General features: G+C 36.6%; 1 protein-coding gene across 1 annotated transcript in view; it reads left to right on the top strand.

Annotated features, from left to right (window-relative positions):
- Ift57 (intraflagellar transport 57) overlaps positions 1-24,433 on the top strand; it is a 61,714-nt gene extending 37,281 nt beyond the window's left edge. The window contains exons 7-11 of the mRNA XM_008841424.3: positions 18,988-19,059; positions 20,029-20,160; positions 21,100-21,162; positions 22,829-22,895; positions 24,049-24,433. Of these exons, the coding sequence (XP_008839646.1) occupies positions 18,988-19,059; positions 20,029-20,160; positions 21,100-21,162; positions 22,829-22,895; positions 24,049-24,227 (513 nt within the window). The 3' untranslated portion in view covers positions 24,228-24,433. The remainder of the gene's footprint in view (positions 1-18,987; positions 19,060-20,028; positions 20,161-21,099; positions 21,163-22,828; positions 22,896-24,048) is intronic.
- Positions 24,434-25,020: the final 587 nt, after the last annotated feature.

Here is a 25,020-nt window from a genome sequence, read left to right as displayed (position 1 = left end):
GTAGACATCTGTGATTGAGAGCAGTGAATTAATATATATTGATTATAATTAAAATGTCTAGACTGCCTAAATATTTCATTATTGTAAAGTATGATTTAATGTTTCCCCTGAATTGCTTAGTATAAAATATGAATTGAAGCAGAAGCCATTTGTCACATGGACCTTCATACAAAATGTACTTTTTATTGGCTTGACTCATTTTTCCAATCAGCCATATTAGAGTAGTTCTCACTATTACTGTGTTTTAACTAGAATTTCTTAATGTTTGGACAAATCCTATTCCCATGGTTTTCATCCCATTATTTTTGCCTGTTTCTTTATACCAAAGTAATGATATATGTTTCTTGGCTCTTTAAATATGATGAATATTTTGTTGTTTGTTTGTTTGATTTGTTTGGGGGAAGGTTTTGGAATGGCAGTATGAGATCCATTTTGATCAGAAGATCTTGAAATGGGGTGCAATCGTCTAGCTTGTCTGACAAGCATTCCATAGTGGTTCCGCAGCATCATGTGAAATAAGATTTTGATTTTTGACTTGATCTATGAGTATTTGCCTTCCCAGATCTCTTCTCTTTGCTTGCAGCTCTTTCTGAAGCCTGGAAACCCTCAGTGAGGCCTGTGTGGTCATAGAAAAGGAATGTGCATAGCTATGAATAATGAGTCTGAGTTAGCACGTGAAAGCATTTAGTAACAGATGGTAGCCAGTAAAGATAATCTCTGCATACACACATTAGAATGTGATTATTTAACTAACAAGATGCTAGGTTTAGAGATCAGGGATTGTCAGTTTCAATTCAATTATAGGCGGGAGTGAGAATACCTGTGCTCCTTATGATAACCTTGCTTGCCTGCTATGTATATACACTCTTGAATTTTTCTCTACAGTGAGAGAAACCACTAGAAAACAGGAATATCCCTGAGGAAGCACATATTTCCAGTAGCGGCAATTATTCCCATACCACTGCAACAAATATACAACACACACCACAAATAAACACAGTAGTAGTCATCTCTCCTTACCCACAGGGTATATGTTCAAAGACCCCCAGTGGACACTTGAAACTGCAGGCAGCACTAAACCTTGTATGGGCTGTTCTTTCTTACACATGCATATCATAATAGTTTGTAAATTACATGGCAGCTCATACCCATCTGTAACTCCAGTTTCAGAGAATCAGTGCCCTCTTCTGGTCTCTTTGAGCTTTGCACAACATGAGGGCATTTACATCTATGCAGGCAAAACACTCATATCCATAAAATTGAAAATAAATAAATCAAAAATTAAAAAACTTTCTTGGGTGAAAAGTAATAAGCATTAGGTGAATGTAGCCTATCTCAAAATCTTTTGTACTGTTTTTACCTTCCATGAGCACTGAGGGATGAGATGAAACAAGGTGAAGGACATAGGTGTTATAACACTTAGCAGCTAGGGTTGTTTAAGAATAAACACCAGAATACTGACAGTCCATTTGATGACTGACACTCTTACCAAGCGCTAGCAGGCCACTGAGTGACCAGCAGGCAAGTACCACAATGGCATGATTACACTGGACCAAAGGCTCACTCACATCCAAGTAAGATGAAGCAGATTGTGTCTGCACATAATTTAAAACATATCGAATATTTCTGTAAGTTTTCATTTTATATTTTCTGATTTCACTTGACCACTGTAGGTAAATGAAATTGCAGAAAGTGGAAGCACAGAAAAGGGTATACTACTGTAGTCAACTTTCCTTAAGATGCTTTCTTACTGCTTGGAAAATTTAAAAAGAAATCATGCTTTCATGCCATAAAAGGTGTACCACAAAATGGTAAGCTGTTGGTGATGGCAGAAAAATGTTACATTTTTTCAATTTATTGAGAATTTCATATATGCATATAAGGTATTTTGATCAAATCCATGCCCACTCTCTCCCCTCCAACTCCTCCCATATCTCCCCACCACTTTTTTCTGACAAATTCATGTTCTCTTTCTTTTTTTAAATGGGGCTTTTTGCTACTCCAACATTCCCCCCTCTGAAGAGGTAACCCTAAAATCTTTTAGGGATTAGATAAGAGCTCCCAAATACTTTTGACATTTTTGGCCTTTGGAACAGAGAATGTTGCTAAGAGGCCCAAGGACATTTTGACTTTTAGCCAAGAAACTGGCTACTTTTCTTTGGGGTCTTTTTACCCTAGCTGCCTAGCCAATTCCTACCTCCTATTCTTATCACACCATCCTCTGAAGAGGTTACCCAAATTGCCTTATAGGGAATCGGGACACAGACCACTCTGGCTTCTTCCATGCTGAACAGGGATGCAGGGTGAGGCAATTGGAGTACCCCTTCAGTGAGTCTATCTAAAAGACTTTCAAATTGCATAACTCTTACCTATAGGGTAAAAAGAAAGTCCCTGACTGGTGAATAGGAGAAGAAGGAGAAGTAAAGACAAGAGTATTTAGCATTACAAGTTCTAGACAGGGGACCAGAAAAAAAAAATCAGAACAGGGCAAATTTCAAATGTTCATATCAGAGTCCATTGGGATTTCTTGACAAGGGCTTCCAAAAGCATCCCTCTATTGGGTTCCTCCTCATTTTTATTTTGTCTGCCAAGGCTGGACTCAAGAGTGAGGGACTCAGGGTTTGTTTTCAGGCAAAGGCTTCTATCTAGGGGGAGAAAAATTTATCCATCATTTTAGAACAACAGCTGGTTATCTCCCTTAGCTACAGGTGGATACTACAGTATTGCAGACCAAGATTTGAAGTCTTATATCTGAACAGCACTTTCTGCTTAGAAACAAAATCATCAATGAGAAATAACTGTCTAAATAACATTTTATATGAACTTAAGCCTAATGTCTGGGAAGTGTAATCCCTTGAACTCTTAAAGAAATATACTGATCACTTTAATCTTTGGTTATACTTTCCCTTTGGTATTTAAGACCATACAGTTGGCCCAAATAAACCAATTTATTTTTACTCTTAAGGTTGTTTGTGGGTCTGTTCCTCAGGGGTCACATGGGCTTGGGAGGAGCTCCTGGCTCCTGTCTTTCACCAGTTCCATCTATGTGGAAGTAAGTCAAAGGTTCTGCCTGACCGTGGCTGGCTTTACTTGGAAGCATGGAGGAAATGTTTCCTCTGAGTTGACCCTCCTCTTTGTGGACTGGACACTGGTTCAAGTCCATCTGGTGGGGTCTCCATGTCCTCCCTGAACAAGAGGACAGGTGACTCACCACAGTTCAGGACATTTTGAGAGATGCTCCATAGTACCTTGGAACTTAGTCAACCTCAGAGGGCAAGGAGTAAAACACTGTCCTTTAAGTTCCTCTGACCAGATTAGTACAGGCCTCAAAGTATGGCTGTTAAACATCCAAGATTAGTTTCACCAGTCTGGTACTTTTAATTACCATGTGCTATGTAGATAAAGCTTTGGCAAAAACCAAACATTCTCAGATAAACCTTGACTAGACATATATTTTGCTCCTTAAACTAGTTGACTAAACTATGACTGTAGAAATTTTAAGATTATTTGTATATTATTTTTGTCTCATCCTTTATATATCCTAACAAACCTACACAGATCTTTATGACTTGCTTAGGCATCCTTATTTTTTCTATTTTGAAAAATATTTCCATTCCCGTATCCTTTTAACAGAAAAATGTTACATTTAAAAATCAGAGGTGGGCATGGTTGCTCATGCCTATAAACCCTGCACCCAGAAGGTTGAGGCAGGGGAATGACCATAAATTCCAACATTTGAGGTCAGTCTGGGCTACCTAGTGTGATCCTGTCTCAAAATATTTTTTCCTAAAGGAAAGCTACATTCTGTAATCATTCTTCAATCCTTCATTTTTTTCATCAAGAAAGTAATTCAATATCATGAAAATGATTAACTGAATGGACAGTCTTGCTCTTTTTCTCTCCTGCATACGTCCTTCAAACAAATCCAAATCCAAATGTGAACAGTGACTACACTGCAAATCCTGACAGTGAAACTTGGAAGAAATCGCAGATCTACATGTGCAAAGTGGTGTAATTAGAATCCAGAAAATAGTCTCATTAGGGAAGAGCATGTTCTCCATGGACTGAGGTTTTATACAGCTTCATACCCTTGTAGAAAGCATGACAGTCTTCTTTCAGAAAGATTTGCTATGGTGGACTTATACAAATGTAGATCTTTCTATTCAGCTCTCTACTGGACCCTAGCACTTAGTCTGATTTCCTTACATCAGATTTACATAGAGTTCTAATACTGACCATGGATGGTTTTTAAATGTGCCACTGAAATATCAGTATCCTACACTAAACCTTGGGAAACTGATCACTTTTGGACTGCAGTTTACCCTTGGCCCTACCTCTCTACCAATGCAAACTAAAATTATCATTTCTCCCTGAGACTGAAACAGATGCAGTCTCCAAATCCCCTTACTAGAGAGGACTTTGTACTTATCTACAGAAAGCATGGTCAGCACTCACCATGTGGCTGTCCAGTCTTTCCATTGGCAGAGAGCTGCCTGGCTCCTATGGAAGCTTGGATCTGGGCTTACATGCAGTGTTTCCAGTTTGGACCTATTGTAAATAAATCTGCTAATGAAATTCTTGTACATTTTAGTGAACTCCTATGCACACCTCTTCTGAAATTGCTAGGTTACAGTGTATGTATAGATTTAATACATCCTGCCAAATAATTTTGAGTATTTATCAGAGTTTATATTCTCTCCAACAATGTATGAGAGTTCAGATTTCTTTAGATCTCTGTGAGGATTCAGTATTTATTCTAATTATAGTTATCTGCACAGGCATAATGTGATATCTTATTGTCGAGTTGCACTTCCTTGTTGACTGATAAGGTCAAGCCCTTTTATATGTGTATTTGGCATTCATGTATCCTCTCCTCTTGTCTGTCATTGTTATCTGGTTGTCTTGCTTTGTGTTTTGTCTTGTAATCTTAGACTTGCTATGTAGCTCAGGCTGGCTTCAAACTGTGGACCCCCGCACACCTCCCAAGTGCTACAGTTTAGGTAAATGACACTGTAATGGTTAATTATGATTGTCCCTTTAGCACATGTAGAATCACCTAGGAGCAAACCTCAGACAATGTTTCTGAGGGCGTTTCTAGGTTGGCTTCTCTGAGGAGGGAAGGCCTACCTTAAATGTGGATGATACCATTGCCTAGGCTGGGATTCCAGGATGAATAGAAAGGAGACTGCAAGCCCAGCACTAACATTCCTGGCTCTCTGCTCCCCGACTGCAGACACAGTATGACCAGCTGCCTCATGCTGCTGCCACCACGCCTACTCCATCATGATGTGCTGTATCCTCAAACTGTGAGCCTAAATAAGCCCTTCCTTGAGTTGCTTCTGTCTGATATTTTGCCACAGCAATACAAAAAATACAAGTTTTCTGCTAAGTCTTTTTATTTGTGTAAGTCCTTTGTGTATTTTAGGACATGAGTTCTTCATCAGATACCTATATCAGTATGTCTATATCTGTGTCTATCTATGTAGATTGATGGATAGATAGATAGACAGACAGACTGCAGATATCAGCTCATAGCTTCTTTTTTATTCCCTTATTTGTATATTATGATAAATAGTGTTTCAGTTTTTGTATACTCAACATGGCCTTCAGGATATACCTAACAGCTTGTTTAGGAATGTATGTGTACCCCAGTGTTATGAAGGTATTTGCTCCTGTTTTCTTCCTAAAGTTTTATTTTACCTTTTGCTTTGAGATCTGCAGTCCATCTAGGTTATGGCTCTTCTGTATAGTGTGTGATAGAATTCAAGATTTATTTTGTTTTGATTTTATATACAGTTGACCACATAACTTGTCCTTTTACAACTATACTGCTTTGTCCTAAGTGAAGCAAGCGTGCTTGTGTGGATCTGCCTCTGGGCTGTCTATTTATTACATTAGTCTACCTATTGTCACTTGATGCAATTGGAAACAGTGTCTTCTGTATTTAATTTTCGGTTTATTTGTTGGTGGTACATAGAAGTGCAGTTCGTTTTCATCTTTAATCATCCATCTAACAAACGTACTAAATTTAGTTTTCTAAACAAACAGTAGGCCAGCCGTTCATTTCCCTTTTCTACATCTACAGATATCTCATCTGCAAAAACAATCTTACTTTGTTCTTCAAAAACCTTATACTTTTTCATTTAATTTGGCTAATATATGGTTAAGAACTCTTGTTTTATGATGAATTTAAAGGGCATTAGCTAATAGAAAGCTTTTCCTATTTCAGTTTCATACTGATAAGTATGTTGTTAGCTTTATGACTTTTTATTTAGCCTTTAGTAGACTAAGAAAGTTCTCTTTGGCTCCTGCTTTGCTAAAAGTTTTTATTATAAAAAGCTGTTAAATTTTTTCCAGTAAATTTTTTTGTCCAGTTGAGTGAATTGTACAGTTAAGCTATTTTTTTCTTTCATGGTGAATTACATTGATTGTTTTTATAAATTTTACATATAATTATACAGATTTATGGAGTATAGTATGGTAATTTGTTATACATATAAATATAAATACTTTCTTTTCAAAATATATAGTATGTTTTATAAACTATAATTACCCACTGTGCCATAGAATACTAGAATTCTTCTTGTCTCGCTGAATTTTGTTACGCCCTAGCCATCGTCCTTCTATCACCCAACCCCCCTACTGCTTCTACTCAAGTATCTACTTACTTCTGTGAAATCAACTTCTTTACCTAACAGATATGATTGAGAACACATAGCATTTATCGTTCTATGCCTGGCTGTTATAATTTGGGTATAAAGTAACCCCAGTATGTTGAAAGTTTTGTCCCCAGCTGGTAGCACTGTATAGTCATTGGTTCATGAGCCTGCTAATTACACCAATAAATGAATTCATTGAGTTATGTCTGAATGAGCTATTAGAAAGTAGGACCCAAGTGGAAGAGATAGGTCACTGGAGGCCTGGCTTTGAAGGGCGTATCTTTTCGTGGTGTTGTTTTTATTTGTTTGAGACATGGTTCTCACAGTGTAGCCCTGATGAGTCTTGGGCTAAGCTTCAGCCTCACAAGTACTGTGACTTGATGCCTGGCGGAAGGGAATATTTTGTCCCCATTCTTTCTCTGTCCCTGTGTCACCTATCCTCTCTCCTTTGTGTCCTCCTTTCTGATCTTCCTCCTTCCTTCTCTGTCTTGCTCACTTGCTCCCTGCTTCCCAGCTGCTATGAGATGAGCAGCTTTCCTCTTCACATACTACCATCATGCTGTCTGCCCCTTGCCACAAGCCTAAAGCAATGAATACAGCCAACCATGGATTGAAACCATATGCTACAAGAGACCTTTACTCTCTTCTCTTGTTTTGTCTTGGGTATTTTGTTATATCAATGAGATGACTAAAGCAATTGTTTATTTCACTTAATATAATGTCCTGGGTTCCATCATTTTTACTGTAAATTCTGAGATTCCGTTCTTTTTAATGGCTACAAAACAGTCTCTTGTGTGTATGTACATTTTCTTTATGCCTTGATCCATCAATAAACACAAATGTTGATCTCATATCATGGCTTCCAGTATAATAAAAATACAAGTGAAGTGCAGACATCTCTTTGACATACTAACTATATTTCCTTTGAGTATGTAGCCAGGACCCAGATGGGTGAACCCTATTTCTAGGTTTTGAGGAATTTTTATTATAGTTCCTTATACTGTATTAATTTATATTCCAACCAATAGTGTATGAGTCATCCTTGCTCTAAATTCTCATTAGCATTTGCTGATATCTTTCACGATAACAGCCATTTTGTCTAGGGTGAAATGATATTTGCTATAGTGGGATACCACTCCCCTACGCCCCTAATACACATGTGTCCAAGGCATGTTTGCCAGCTTGTGACACTATTAGGCAGTAGTGGAACCTTTAAGAGTTGAAGATTAGTGGGAGGAAGTTAGGTTACTGATGGGGTGGGAACATTTTCTTAAAGAGGCTATCATGACCCCCCCAGCCCACTCCTGTGAGGTGGTCAGCTTCCTCCAGGCATTCCCACCATGATTGAACTGCATCACCAAAGCAAAAAGCCAATTGAGCATGTACTGGAACCTCTAAAACCATGAACCACAATAAACCTTTTCTCTTTTAAGGTTGGCTCATCGTAGGTATTTGTTATAGCAATGGAAATCTGACTGATAACAGTATTTTATTGTGAGTCTGATTTGCATAATAATATATTGTGTATTCTTTCATATATTTATTGGTTATTTGTATATTTTTGAGAAATATTTACCTTATTTTCAAATTTTTAAACAAATTATATTTTTGCTCTTCAGTTTTTTGATACCTTATGCATTGCGGATATTGATCCCTTGTCTGAAGATCGTTAGCAAACATTTTCTTCCATTTTGTAGTTCATTCTTTGCTCTTATTTCCTTTATTTGCAGATATTTTTTAGTTTGGTTAAATTCTAGTAGGATGTTTTTGCTTATGTTGCCCATGCCTCCACAATTTTATCAAAAATAATAATTACCGACAAACCCAGTGTCCTAAAGTGTTTCATTTATGTTTACTTTCATAGTTTGAGGTATTACATTATATCTTTCATGCATTTTGAGTTTTTGTGTAGAATGAGAGATGGGGGGTCAAGCTTCAGTCTCAGCATAGATACCAGTTTCCTCAGCACTATTTTTATTAAGGAGACTGTACTTTCTCCCAATGGATATTTGTGCCATCTTTGTTATCACAGAGCACAGAGCAGCTGGCTGAAGAAGTATGGCATTGTTCATGGGTTCTTTATTCTATTCCATTTGACCCTGCTGGTTTTTATGCCAGAACCATGTTGTTTTGATTACTATAGCTTTGAAGTACATGTTGAGATCAGGTATCACGATGCCTCCAGCATCTTTCTACTCAAAATTGTTTTGTCTTTTTGCAGTCCTCTGTGCTTCTATATGAATTTCAAGGGCACTTTTTTCTATTTCTGTGAAAAATGCAATTGGTTATTTAGATGGATATTTTATTGAGTCTATTCATCATTTGGGGTAGAATGGACATTTTGTTTTGTTTTGTTTGTTTAAATTTTGGGTTTTTTTGAATTTTTGTATATTTCATACAGAACATCTTAATCAATCTTAATCATCTTTTTACCTCCTTCTCCACTGGCATTCTCCCATAGTCCCCCACCCCACTGGAATTTGTACATTCTCATTTGTGTTAAGGCCTCTCATGTCAAGTTAGTATCCCCAGATGTTCCTCAGTACAGGTTCATCCACTGGGATCTGGTCAGCCTATCTAGAGTCCTCCTTTTCAGAATATCAGCTCTTCCTCACCCAGTAGTAATTAGCTGCCAGTAATTCTTCCACTAAGAGGGAACTTGTTGCCTGTTTCCCCAATTCTGTGCTAGGGTTTTGTCTGCTTGAATTTGCATAGGTCCTGTGCATGCTGATACCATTGCTGTAGGTTCATATGAGCAAGGTCCCAGGAACCTGTAGGACTCTATTTCCATATGGTTGTGTACCTCCTCCCTGGTTCTTACAATCTCCCCACACCCTCTTTTGCAGTGGTCCCTGAGCCCTGGGTGGGCGTAGTTTAATATAACAGTCCTGTCCAAGGACCTACACTTTGCAGAATCTTACTCTCCACACTTTGGCCACTTGTGATCTTTTGTGTTCCTGGTCCTTGTTGCTTGAGGGAGCTTCATTGAAGAGAATTGCGAAGTGCATTAGTACCCTCTTTACGCCTTATTCTATGATCTGTGACCTTTTGTAGAGGTTGTATTGTAACCTTAGGCTTGGGCAATTCACAGCCAATCTCTATGTGTGACCAGTTGTGGAACTCTGTAATAGTCTCCATCTGTTGCAAAAGAAGATCTTTGATGAGTGGTGTCTGGGATACTTGTCCTTAAATTTAAGGACCCATATTTTGTAATAGTAATAAATTACATTTGTCTAGGGATGTGATAGTCTTGTGGTTTTTTCTACGATCTATGACCTCTTCAGCCATGTGTATTTGGCTAGGCTTATAGTACCACACACGAGTTTCCTCTCATTGGGTGGGCTTTAAGTCCAATTAGGTAGCTGTTGATTTCCACTACTGCATCCATGTTGTTTGTTATGCCAATAATCGATGTGGTTATTAGGCCTTAAAGCTGGGATTGGACCATCAATTGATGTTCTCCCTTACCAGCTTGCATAGAGCTCTACAAATCTAAGAGAGCTAGACTTCAGGGGAGGTGTCTTCCAGGCCCATTGTTCTAAATCCTGTGTCCAAAGTATGTCCTGTCTTCAGCAATAGGATCTTACCTTCAAGTTCTAGGAGGCAATCAAGAGCTGTAGCAATAGCCTGTGTAATTTGGGGAATCTCTTGGACTATCCTGGCCAACAATTCAAAGGAAGGTTTCTCCTGTTTGGCACTATTTCCTGTTATGTAGCCTTCAGCTATAGACAGACTCATGTAGAGATACTGTATTTTGTCAGTAGATTTTTGTATAATTTGTCAGTAGGTTTTTTGGAATAATATTATTCCCTCTGGTTTTTTACACTATTGAGGCATTATTTATCTCTCCTCTCTCTCTTGACCATATCAGTTCTTTTAATCTATGAACACAGGATATCTTTCCATGTGTGTGCGTGTATGTGTGTGCGTTCTTTTCTGCTTTTTTTGTGTGAATTTAATTGTAGGCATTTGCTTTCTTAATTATAAATGTATTATTATGTTTACCTATTCAGAATTCATTTGCTTTCTTGATTGCATTTTAAACAAGTTTATTGTTGTTGTTGAAGTCCTTCTTGATCCCAGGTTTAAATAGATGGGGTGATGGAACAGCTAATGTGCACTTTGTTTCTTTCTTGTAAGGCCATCTGGCATCTCTGCCACACCCCAACTGCACTCCAGAAGACTTCCTCAAATGTTCCAGTAGAATAGCAGTTATTTTTCTGGGTTTGGGTCCATTTGTGGAGGGAAGCATGCCAAGCACATCTCATTAACTTGCTGTCACTCAAAAAGTAAAGATGGCACTCTTTGTTTTATTTTGTTTTGTTTTTTTCTTAAATATTTTATTGAGTTTTTTTGCATTTCATACAATAACTCTTAATCAAATTTAGACCCCCTCCCCCATCCACATTCTCTTTAGTAACCCCCCCCAACACACTAGATTTCATGCATTCTGTCATATATGTTAAAACCTATCTGGTTAAGCATTTGTACCCAGATATATTCCTCAGTGCAAGTTCATCTGATGGAGTCTAGTCAGCCTGTCTAGAGGCTCTGTTTTTTTTAAAGTATTGACCATTACAAATACTTGCATTTTGAAATAAATACAACTTCAACTTGATCATGATAACTTATCCTCTTTTCATATTCAATTTGCTAATATTTTGTCTAGAATTCTTGCATCTATTTTATAAAATTTATTTGTCTATGATTTTTTTTCTCTTGTTTTTGATTTTAGGTAGTACCTTTATCAAGTTTGGCTATAATGCTCTATAGGCCTCATAAAACAAGTGGGACTCAGTCCTCTCTCTCTCTCTCTCTCTCTCTCTCTCTCTCTCTCTCTCCATTCTATTCTCTGATTGTCATTTCCTCTTTAAATGTTTTGGAAAATTCACTGATCAAGCCATCGGGGTCTGGATATTTTCTACTGAGAATATTTTAATTATATTTGTTTATTCTAAAAACATTTTAAATTAATTTTTACAACAGTCAATATATAAATTATCTCATAAATTTTCAAATATTAAAAATATGTGAAATTTATGTTATAGTAACAGAAGCGTGATAATGAACTCATGAGGAGAAAGGTTCATTTAGGACAGTCAGTGCCATTGCTTTTGAGTCTGTGGCAAGGTGGCACGTCAAGGTTCATTTTTGCTTTAGAGCTAGTTCTAGCAGGGTGATCTAGACTGTTCATCTGCAGTAGACCACAGCAGCTCACCTCATGGTGGGAATGTGGGAGAGACAGAAAAGAGGAGACTGAGATCCCACTGTTCTTTTTTTCAAGATTCTGCTCCCAAGGTCAAAGATCTCCCATCATGCCTCATTTAAAGTTTCTACCATGTCCCACTGGTGCCTCCTGAGCTGTTGGAGGATATTTGGATCCAAATTATGCCACAAACAAGATGAACATTGACCTTACCCATTTTCTTCTTAAAATTTTAGTTATATTTTATTACATTTCATCAGAAGAATTATTATAGGCCTTGCAAGTGTGTACTCTTCTATTGATTCACCTGTGTCGCTTGGGCCTTCTGCTTAAAAATAGCTATCTTAATTTTTTAATTTTAATAGAATTTTTAAACGAATTATAGGTAATGAGATATCAGTAGTGCTCTAGCATAACTTAACATATAGTAAACATCAATGAATGTTAACATTGTAGTTGTCTTTATCAGATTTAAAAATATCCAAGGATGGATATGACTGTGAAGACACAGTTCTTCACATATGGGAGTGGAAAGGATTCTGAGTACCCAAAATGCATACATACATATATGTACACATGTATGTATGTATGCATACACATACATATACAGTGTATACATTTTTTAATCCTAAGAACATTTTTTAGACAGGGTCTCCCTGTAGCCTCAGCTGGTCTACAGCTCATTACTATAGACCAGGCTGGCCTCAATCTCACAGAGACCTACCCACCTCTGCCTCTGGAGTGCTGGGATTAAAGATGTGCACCACCTCACCCGGCCCTAAGAACATTTTAAATTCATTTTTATAGTAGTTAATATATACATTATCAATTATTTTGCAGCCATTAATATATAAATTAATATGTATGTGTTAAAAGTATACGCACATATGTACTGTGCTAAAGCTCATTTATTTTTAGGCAAGTTCCATTGGAACTTGTATATTTTGTTTTAGAGATAGTCCTAGCAAGGGTTATCTAATTTACTCAGCTGTAACAGATTAGAAACAGCAAGACTACCCGTGTCTATATTTTAGCAAAACAAACAAGAAAATAATTTTATTCAATGTACAGACTTTGAATTGGGAGTTATCAGAATCTCTGTGCTTATTGAAACTGGGAGACAAGGTAAGAAAATGAGAGAGACTGCTTGACGTAATGGAAAATCTGCAAAGGAGAGAAATGAGGCTTGGTTTCCTATTCAGTCAATGACTGTGAAAATCAAACAGCCTCAGCTTCTGAGAAATGGAGGTACAGGATCTCTTCCTTTATACATTAAAATGGCCATGAGAATTTCTAGAGAAAGTGAATTCTGAATTGAAACAAAGTTCTAATGAGAAATATGGACTCAGCTGACTTAAATAGAACCTATAAAAGCCCTGACAAATACTTTTATATTCACTAAAATACAACTGTAAAATAGCAATGAATTAAAATTTTATTGGTAATCATTCATAATGGAATTGAGGAAGAGGTTGTGAGAATGGAAGGGAAAGAGAGGCTAGATGGTAGAACAGAGATGACATTGGAAAGCGCAAACTGATTCACGATTGGCCAGAGCCTTTGGAACAGGCTCTGTGAGGAAAGATGCAAAAGGTTCCAGTAGACCCTGTGAACTTCTAGGATCACCGTGTTCTGCCATGGACTTTTTCCCCTAAGCCTAAGAAATACATCCCAGTGTACAGGAAGGTCCCTTCTTCAGTTTTTTTTCTTTCAACACTCCTTTAGCACTGTGCCTCTCTACATATACAGGAGCTCTAGCTTGATTTAAGAAAACAAAAAGAAGAGTTTGACATTTTACAAGTTATAAGCTAATGAAACTTGCATATAGATACATAACCCTAATTCATGATTCATGATTTAATCTCTTCCCTAGTAGTTTCAGAGAGAAGCTTTTAATCATTGAGTTGGACATGAAAAAAAAAAAAAAAAGGAATCTACATATGCATAAGAAGCCAGTCAGGTGGTGTTCTGCTGAAGTACAACTCAGAGAACCATATAGCCTTGGCAGTCACCTTAACAGCTGCAACCAGATCTCATACATTTTGATTTTATGCTGCACTGTGAATCAACATCTATAGATACTTCATCACAATTCTTCATTTTCTGAAAAGAGGAGAAATATGCTATAATTTAAAGAATTCAGAGTACTGAGGGAGATTATGGTTACGATGTCTTTGCTATTTACCCTCACCTCATAAGTGATAGAGTTATATGTGAGATTCTGTATAACAGGAGTTTGAAATAGAAAGTCTAAGGAACTGGGAATGTAGATCAGTGGTAGAGTTCTTAACATGCATAAGGCCCAGGGTTCAGTTGCTAGCACTGCAAAAAAGAAAAGGTCCAAGAAAGTACCATGCTGTATTATTACTGTTATCAATTCCATTGAGAGAGAAAATTTACAAAATTTATGTGAAACACTAATCTTCAACAAACAGGAGAAATGCCTAACGAACACTCCTTAGAGCACTTTGGAACAGGTGACCCCAGTGGTACACATGGTCTCATGTGATGCATAACAAAAAGGAGCCTTGGTAGTCTGTTTTATCACAAAGAAAATCATTATATGATGTATGAAAATCCACAGGTTTGTAAGTGCTTTCCATTTTCCAGACATGACACTGTAAAGCTCATGTAGCCTGATTCCTACTTTTTCTCACCATAAAATATGTATATTACCATTGTTTCTTCTGTATAACAAACAACCCCAAACCTCAGTGGCTTACAATAACAGAAGCACATTATCGTCACTAGGATAATTGTTGCTTATGTATGTTCAGCTGCAGCTTAATTCAATCTGGCCCCCATGTTTCTCACTCCCAGATACAATCTGAAAAGCTCCCAAGTAAGGCAAGCTTATCTTGGCTGAAAGGACAAGAGAACTGAGAGATGGATGCTTCATCCAGCTTCTGCACAGATCACCATCATTCCACTGACAAAAAAAATAGGCACACCACCAAGACCAGCATCCCTGGAGCAGGGAAGTACACTCCTCCAATTGCCAGCTAGCATCTCATAAGGCTCACTAGGAAAGGCCGAAATGGATCAGAAGGGATGGCAGTGTCTACTTATCTCTCCAAACCTTTGTATTTCAAATATGTGAAGTTACATAAAAGTTCATTGTAGTCTAATGCAGCCTCCACTAATGTTAGAATTACTAGCACTGTTGAGTAGTTCCCTTTAATGTTACTTATTTCCAGAATCCAGGTAGGTTTCAAGTCCTTATATATCATTAAAACCCATCACTTTTCCATTCTTACCACAAATCTTTGTAAAGCTTTTAACAGTTACAGATGTAGTTTCTCAAAAGCTATGTTTTTTGCCTTTTCACATTCATGTTTTAAAATGTCACATTTATAATCATACTTATTTCCCACTATAACTATATTAAAACCTTCTCAAGAACTTCTTGGGCATCTATGAGATTCTTTTCTTTGTCTTTCCCTCTATAATTAATGTGACGAAATTCTCTTTTGTCAGAAATTTAGAAAGAATTAAAGGGTAAAAATGAAATGTAAAAGCATTCTATATTCAAATCCATGTGTTAATATACAAGAATATATGAACATCCATAACATACACATCTTAACACATATAATAATACTAGCTTTTGGTCTCGCTAAGTAACTCTGACTGGCCTGGGACTTCTATGTAGACCAGACTGACCTTGAATTCACAGAGATTCCCCCTGCCTCTGCCTCTTGAGTGCTAGGATTAAAGGTGCACCATCACACCCAAGCTACATAATACTAACTTTTATAAAATTAAACACCTGGCCTTTTGAGACTACATTTTCTACTTACCTATATGCTGTTGAGCATATACGTTTGCTGATTATTAAATATTTTAGGGATATGAATTTAGCATTTAGCATATAATATTAATATATAGTATATGATGTGTGATACATTGTTTCAAATCTCAATGATAAAACAAGCCTAGTTCCTGAACTGTGGTTTCAGCACCCTTGAAGTTCCCCACCTACAGTAACCACGATCTTCAAGTCTGGGTATGGTCATTAGCTTCTTTTCTTTTTCCTGAGTGCTTTTATGCTCTGTAAACAATATATTATTGAATTTTGCTTGGTTTTGAGGTTTGTAAGAATGGTATGCTCTATGCATTCTTTTAAATAGTAGAATGAAAAATTAAAAATTGATAATTTTTTACTGTGTTTTACTTTAACCAAAAAAACCCTTGGACATTAATCTACATGTATTTACACTTTGGGGTAGGGGTAATTTCTGGATGTAAAATTTCTGAATTAAAGGATAAGAACACTTCTAAAGTTTGTTTGATTTTATTTTTCAAAAGTATCACAAAATGCATCCAAGAAGATTTTTATAAGCTAAATATTCAGAATTATCTGAAAGATCATTCTGAATTATGGCTAGCTTTCTACTTTAATTGCCTAAAAAAAAGATGAATTTAATAATTGTTAAACTAAATCCCTTGGTGTCTCTGTCTTCCCTGAAGTCTGTCCTGTTCTTGGTACACTCTATTACTAACCATTTGTCAGTCTAGAAACCTTAAAGATGGGTCTTTCTCCTTCCCACCTCCACTTCACCCTCCCCATACTCAGGCTTCTTGTGAAAATGTCCCACTAGCTGTATCTGTACAGTGTCCTTTGGATGCATCCTTCCCTTCTGTTTTTATAAGCACTATTCTGATTTTAATCCTGCTGCTCTATGTGAGGTGGACCACTGCACAGCCTCCTCTCTAGTCTCCTGCCTGTCTTCGGTCTCTGTTTTTCTATTGGTTCCTTCAATCCATTACTATTTTCTAAATACAGACTTCACTTTAAAACTCAAACCAAAACATTAAATATCATGCTAATAACCACATGATAAAAATCCACAGTCCTCAGTTGTTATATAGAAAACCCTGATACAATTTAATCTACCTTTCCAGTTTATTTCTTTGTGATCTGCCCTTTCTACCTCCCACCCCAGAACTTTGTGTTTCGTACTTGAGCCAACCTAGGCTAACATGTTCCTTATGTGTTTTCCTTGTGTGTGTTGCTCTTTCAACCTAAAATGCCTCTCCCTTCTCTTTTATTGAGATTTTACTCATGCTTTAATGTTCCATAGAAATTTATATCCTCTGTGGAGTTTCATATCAATGTAAGTTATCTTAGATATATATAGATGAGCCAGGCATGGTTGCTTCTCTTGAAATATATTGAATGTCAATGCATGCAAAAATATATTTATATATAATAATGGGTAGAGAAAGGTGACCACAAGCTATTTTAAATACTTCAGTTATTACAAATGAAGACCATATGTGTGATATATAAAACCATTTTTTATATGTATGTGTGTTTCTATATACATTTATTTAAAGAGTAGCAGGCAAAGACAGAAACCGGCTGACAGAAAAGATACATAAACACTTACCTTGGTGTATCTTAAGCCTTCTAAAGTTCTTTTTGGAACCAGGATAGATGAATAATTTTTAATTAATAATGATACTTACTAGCTTCATTTTTTTCCATAAAGATGTTTTTACTTAGGTGAAATAAGTTTCCACTTTGAGGCTTAACCATATTTGGTCCAGTTATAAATGGCCAGCCAGGGGGCTGGAGAGATGGCTCAGTGGTTAAGAGCGCTGGCAGCTCTTGCAGAGGACCTGGGATTCCCAGCACCCACATGGTGGCTAACAACCATCTGTAACTCCAGTTCCAGGGGATCCAATGTCCTCTTCTGACCTCCGCAGGAATCACATGACATGGGTGCACTTACATACATGCAGGCAATACACTCATAAACATAAAATAAAAATAGTACATAAAATATTTAAAAAAAAATAAATGGCTAGCCAGTTGCTTCTCCACTGAGTTTCCAGTATTGCCTGGCTCATTGGGAAGGGCCTTGTTCCTTTGCCAAATCTGTACAGTCCGAGTCTCAGGTGATGAACAGGTCCTTCAGCAGTAAACTGAAAATGTTGAACTAGCTAATGGTTAAACAGGTAAGGAAATGAACTCTAAGGTCCTTCCCATCTTGTACATTTTAATATAAGTTTTGTTCATGACACAGAAAAATCCAGAAAAGGAAGTGTGGGTTTGTCCTATGCTTTGCCACCCTTACTAGTATCAAACAGACAAATGCCCTTTCCTTACCTCTGATAGTATGTGTTGAGTGGGAATTTACAGCACTGCCTGCGTGGCCTTGGTATGCCCTCTTCTCTCAACAGTCCTCTGCTTACTTTTCAGTGGGATGATGATAGTGAGATTAGATGCCTTTTGAGATTCTTTGCAGCATCAACATATTATAGTTTTTGTTTGGTATGTTTGAAGTACCCAGACTTTTTTTTAACCCTGTTTGAACTGACATGCTTCAAAGCAGATAGCATAGACTACTCACAAAAAATTCTTTTCTTCAGAAAATAGTGTGCATGGAGCAAGGTGGACCATCAGGTTATGCAAACCATTCTGTGGGACTGAGAAGAGCTTCCTCCTCTTACTTTAATTACTTTAATATTTTTCTCTTATGATTGATAGTTTTGTATCTTGAAAAGTATTTACTGGTAATAATGTAAATGCAGATATTTTTAGTATACCTTATAGGGAATTAAACTGTTGATATTGGCTTAAAATCAATCTGCTATCACTGGACAGTATTTCAAAATATATGAACTCTAATAACCATTATAGACTTCCTTTATTAAGGAAGAGATTCAGAAATCTTTCTAAAGAAGAAAACCCCATTTTAATTTTCAAGAGATAAACTAATCTTTGATATATGATATTTGAGTTAAAAGCTGAGAGTTGCTTTTGGAAAACATAATTTTTACTGCTTAAGCAAATTTCTTTTCTAATAATTAGATTTTTTTTTCATTTTGATGGGTAGTCATAAATATTAACCGCCAGCAGTACAGGAATAATTTGTATTCAGATTATCAGATATCACGCTGTGAACACATAAAAATAATTTACATTTACTTAGAACCTTTATCCTTAAGTGCCCTACACATATTTCTTTATACTCTGATTGCAAGCTATATATAGGACTTTCCCACCTAAAATATGACAGCAACCAGAATTAACAGATAAAGGATACAACTTCACAATAAATAGAAGGAAATGTAGTATTTTCACTTTGTTCCTATGTGCTCTCATGCCAATAGGATTGGAGAAGCCATGTTGATCAAATGCACCAGCACAAAAGTGGAATTGAGTCGGCTCTAAAGGAGACAAAGGTACGTGAAGTATTTCAGAGGAATCAACAGGACCTCCTCATCTGTGCTGCACCCATTGAGGGGGAGCATGAGAGGAAAAAGATGCAATCCTCACCCTTCAGGAGTTTATTAACTAAATATCTCACATTACATTTCCACAGCCTAATACTTTAATTAATGAAAGCTAACTCATATAAAAGCTATTTATGATCAGGCATGAGGGGTGCACACCTATAATCCATTCACATTTTGGATACACTACATGGATATAATATTCTACACATCATCTAATAGATGTTTTAGAAACATTTCAGCACCTTCTCCTGAATTCCAAGGGTGAGAGAACTCCAGCATGATAATGCCTAGAACTTGTAAGCTCTCCCAGGCCGGCTGCCATGACAGAAAAATGCAGTCTTTTGGAGAATGCTACAAAGAAGCTGTTCAAGTGCAAAGTTATAGTTACCAGGCTAGATAGAGCTCAGGGTTTAGGAATCCACTTCTAACTGTAATATTCCAGTTATCTTTGAATTATGATTTAATAAAGTCACAAGCTCCCTACCTACTTTGACTTTGAAATATATATTTATATAAAACTAATCACAATGGCATAAAATTTAGATACCTAAGTTTACAGAAGGGCAAAAGCTGACTAACCCTATCAGGTTCTACTCTTCTGAAGACAGGGTTGCCTGAGTAACCCAGGCTGGGCTGGAGAATGCACTTGAGTTCTCTTGCTTGAGCCTCTTCAATGTTTGCATTACAGTACTGTACCACCATATCGGACTTTAAAAAAAAAAAAATTGCAGTGTAACTAAAGTATTTCTCATCATAAACTTTGTTTACTATCAAAATTTCAAACTGTCTTCTTTTGTACATGTGGAGTGGATTGTATATTTGTGGAGGGGGACTAAAGAATATTTAACTCATTTTTTACCAGTTTTGAAAAGTATATTTGTTCTTTTATCTACTAAAATTCCATGGGATTTCTAGGCTTTTTTGGACAAGCGCCATAATGAAATTAATAGGACTCTGGAAAAGATTGGCAGCCGAGAAAAATACATCAACAATCAGCTTGAGCACTTAGTTCAAGAATACCGTGCAGCCCGAGCCCAACTGAGTGAGGTAATTCAAAAGTGATTTATAGAGATTTATTCCAATTCATAACCCTTATCCCTAAACTTGTCAGAGCACTGTTTATTTAAGAACTGTGAAATGACAGGGTGGGATTTATACCCTCGATTTTCTGATATTAAAAATGATTAATAAAAATACTTATAAGTAAAAAGTTCAGCAGAAGTGGGGTTGGGAGAGGCCAATGAGGGGTGAAAATGATCAAAATAATGTATGAAATCATCAGCGAATAATAAAATTTTTAAGGAATACTTGCAGAAAGAAAGTGAAAATAAATTTGAGATAACTTGTATTTTGAGAATTTTTCAATTACTAAATAGAAAGTAATTTTCACTTTATATTATATTTTTGTTGAATTCATCATTTCCTCATATACACATGTATTCGTGAACATTTTTTTACCTTAAAATGCTCTAAAATCTCTAATTAAAGCCATCGTGTATCTGCCATTAATATTGAGTAATTGATTGTTAGATTAGTTTCCGAGAACTAATCTAGTTGGCTGCACTATTATACACTTTATTAATCCTTATTAATTGCTGAGCTTGATGCTTTACTTTGATGGATTTTTTTTTCTTTTTAGAACTAATTTTCTCTTCTTCGCATGCAAATTAGATTGACCAAGAGTCACTCTCCTAAAGCATTTAGAAATGGCAGAGGACAGTTTTTATTGTGTACTGTGCCCATGCTAGTTCCACAGCTGGTATGTAAAGGTTACAGTAGTTCATCATTCTATAGTGCTTTAGTTAAATACATGCTGCCTATTAATAGGGGCATGAAATAGCTACAGTTAAATGTCAGTTTCATAAATGTGTTCACAAACCAGGGTGTTCATAAAATGCTATGCAGAAATTGCAAACAAAAAGAAGTCATATTTAAGTAATCTGCTTCTGTTTGGGATTTGTCATTAAACAGTATTTTCTCCCTCAGGCAAGGGAGCGCTACCAAGAGAGGAACAGTGGAGTAACAGAAAGGACCAGACTCCTGTCTGAGGTACACACCAGCACTCTGCAGTGCTGTTCACCTGTCAGTGGGAACCCAGCCTGGCAGATCCTCTGGATGACTGAATATCACTTTTCAATAATGTGCCCCCCCACCACCTGCAGCTTCAAATCATCATTTTGGGAGAAATTCCTTAATGACTGACAATTATCTTTTTCTGTTTCCTTAAGATGCCTAAAGTTTCTGTGTTAAATTCAACATAAAACCTGCCCGTATTATTAACATGTTGATAGCCTTCCTTAATGTCTACTTTAAAGTCATAATTACTAGAAGAACAGTAGGAAAAGCACTATCCAAGGACTATGTAGCCAATTTTAACAATATTCAAGACGTAAAGTCTATATTAGTGATTATTGTTAGTTATTTCTAATCAGGTATGCCCTGTCTATAACTAAGATAACTTATAACCTTTTTACAATGAGAGCTTCTAAAATATCTGTGGTATTATTGCATTTATTTTCATAACCTTACAAGAGAAGTAAGACCTGATATACATTTCTCATTTTTCACAGAAGAGCTGATGAGGTTGAAAAAAATAAAAAGACTTTCAACAAGGTCAGAAGCCAATTTGGGACTAAAATCCAAGACTATCCTTAGTTATAAGCCAGTGTAATTTTCACAAACTTTACTGTTTTGACAGTAAAGAATTTAGCTTCTTTTATATATATTACTTCAGAAATAAGTATTTTAAAATATTTAAACATAACAGAAATATTGAGACTCTAGTCCTGTGGTGCTTCTAGGCAAATAAAACATTCCTTAGAAGTAAAGTGCTTATTAATGTTGGGTAAATTAGCACTTGAAGGGTGTCCAGGGAGCCATTTAGTCCTTTTGGAGTAGGTAGTTATCCCCAGTTGTAATGTTTCAGGTGCCTGAAAGAAATTAATTTGCTTTACTTGGACGAGCACTTTATTCCCTGGGAAGATTTTTACTCACCAGCATGATAAAAATAAAGCTTACTAAGTTACAGTAATTATGGCTTAGTTCTAGATTATGTAGAAAAAACTTCAGTTTTTTAAAGATTATATTTTCTGCCTATATTATTCTGTGTGCTTATTATTTTGCCAGTAGAGGCTGTAGTAGTGTAACCTTGACATCAAGCACATGTGTATCTAGAACATTATGGCAGCACTGTTCAGAGTTCCTGGTTTGGAAAAAGCCGTAGAACATTTTTTATATAGCCAAATGATGTACACATTTTCTTACTGTTCTAGAGAAGAAATAGTGACATAGTTTCCTAATAAGTATAATATTAAGAAAGATCCTTAAAAAACCTTTAGAGAGCCAAATTAGGGTTTTAGTATTATTTTATTAACTAATTACTGTTAGAGAATGGCACAGTAAATGCTAACACTAATTGCACAGTTTGAAGACTTAATGCTGAATGCAACCTGATTTTTATTCTATGTCACAGGACTATAAAGCTAATGTCAAGTAATGTGGTGGAATTTTATAAGCATTTCTCAGAAAATAAAAAGCTTTGTGTGTTTGCATACATTGTCTTATTATTTTGAAATATGTCCAAAATGTTCTTAATCTTTTATTTCCTTATATGGATGTCTGGTAGCTAAATTGATTTTTCTCAATACATCATTCAAAAGATTTCAAAGGTTGATTAAAATTCAGCACTCATGAAAACTTTTTTTTCCAATAAAAGGTAACAGAAGAATTAGAAAAGGTAAAGCAAGAAATGGAAGAAAAGGTCAACAGCATGACTGATGGGAGTAAGTACATGTTCATCTAGGAGGGAAAATGAACCAGGGAAACTGAGCGCTTTCAGAAGCCTCTGTGTTAATCAACAGGGAGTCTGCTTTTAAATGAACTATGGGTGGGCCAATGCTATGGTTCAGCAGGTAGAGGTGCTTGCCACTGAAGCATGAGAACTGGAGTTCGATCCCTGGATCTCATAGTGGGTGGAGAGAACAGACTTCTGAAAGTTATCCTCTGACTTCCATATACACACCATGGCACAGGTGCCCACACACATTCAAATGTACACACACACACAAATAATAAACAAGTAGGCAAATTGTATGTTGTTTCAAGAGAGATACCTGGTACAAAAATTATGTCTGATCATCAGAATACTGTATTCACTGTAAATCAGCTGAGAAAAGAGGTTTTTTTTTTTAAACAATACTTGATATTTTAAAAATCCAAACTAATAATTCAAAGATACAGTAGGAAATATTTAAGTATGCACTTTGTTCTGACAATTTTTAAAATATATTATTCTGTTTTCATCATTCGTGTACAAAAGGACCTTAAGACTCTCCAAAATGACTCCAGGGCAGTGATATGATGACCTTGGGGCTTTTCCCTCCTTCCCAGAAGATCTAACTGGGCAAGGATCAAATGGAGAAGAATTAATCACCCAGTAATTACCCTCCATCATGAGCTGTTTGCTCTGGCATGCTGGTGGTCATTGCCTCAGCATTTTTCTGTCAGTGCTGTCTGGAGTTCTGATGGGTTTGTGTACAGAACTGGTGGTGTTGCTTTTTTGCAGCATGTTTTCAGTGGGCTCCTTATTTGTATTTCAAAGGTATCCTTCTTCCCTTTCATCATTCTGTTCCCTATTCTTACAAATACACTAGGTCATAATACTATGTTGAACAAATCCTTAAATACCTATATAGCACTTTTTACCCTAGAAAAGTTAGAAAATTCAGTCTCAGTACATCAAATATTGCATCATTTCTCATCCTAAGCATCTCAGGTATTTAAAATACCACTGCAAAACTGTGAACGCCAGGGAGTTGTTGGCTGTTTTTAACCCTATTGCTGGCTTAAGACAGAGTGAGGAAAATGTCTTACAATTCTCTAGCAAACTGATATACCAAATGAACACTTTTATTCCTTACTATTTTCATTCTGCAGCTCCTTTGGTGAAGATAAAACAGAGCTTAACCAAACTGAAGCAAGAGATTGTTCAGATGGACATTCAAATTGGTGTTGTGGAACACACACTACTCCAGTCAAAGCTAAAGGAGAAGTCCAACATGACTAGAGACATGCATGCAACCGTCACTCCAGAATCAGCAATAGGCTTTTATTAAAACTTATGGGTTTTTGCACTCTGGTTGTTTGGTTTTTATATCGAATTACTTTCTATATTACATGGATTTCCAAACACAGTTATACCTCTTAAAGCATGTTCAGTAGGCATTTTTGCACATGTATTGTCTCATGTTGATTAAGACAGTTAAAGCCTTTAAAGTGAATTTAATTCTTAATAAAGTCATTAAAAATCCTCACGTTCAAAGACGCTTTGACTCATTATTACCCATGGCAGGCTCCTTCTTGTTGGCTCATTTTTTTTTGGAATTCCTGTGGAGGCTGATGCATATAACCCAGGCATCCTGGGAAGAATGCTGCTGTCACCCACCAGACTGTTGGCACAGGATTGGGACTTTTTCCGATCTGCAGAGCTGGTCCCCTTCTGCAGTGACCACTAGTGTTTCTATGTCATGGGAGCTCAGAATAGGGGCTCAAAATCTTCAAAGAATCCCACACTCCCCTTGCCTTGGCTGTGCAGTTACACGAAATTACCACCTTCTTAAGTATAAGAAAATTCAGTATCCATGTTGATACTTGAAATGTTTTGCTTTTCATGAGTTAAGTCACTATATCATTGATTAGTTCAGCCATGTTTGACCAGCTCCTAGAAAGGAAAAAGTATGCGTGTATCTCCATCCCACCCTTTCTGTAGTCTCTGCCATGCTCCAGGGCTGCGTTGAGAAGGAACCACAGTAAGTCTCATGATCACCCTTTAGTACTGGTGATCTTAAGTATCTTACTCAGCAATTTTCTAGACTAGAAATTCTAAATTGGCAAAATAAGTGATATTAA

This window comes from Nannospalax galili, unplaced genomic scaffold, assembly GCF_000622305.1.
Source record: "Nannospalax galili isolate Female #2095 unplaced genomic scaffold, S.galili_v1.0 scaffold261, whole genome shotgun sequence".
Taxonomy (NCBI): Eukaryota; Metazoa; Chordata; class Mammalia; order Rodentia; family Spalacidae; genus Nannospalax; species Nannospalax galili.
This window is presented reverse-complemented; position numbering and strand designations above follow the sequence as displayed.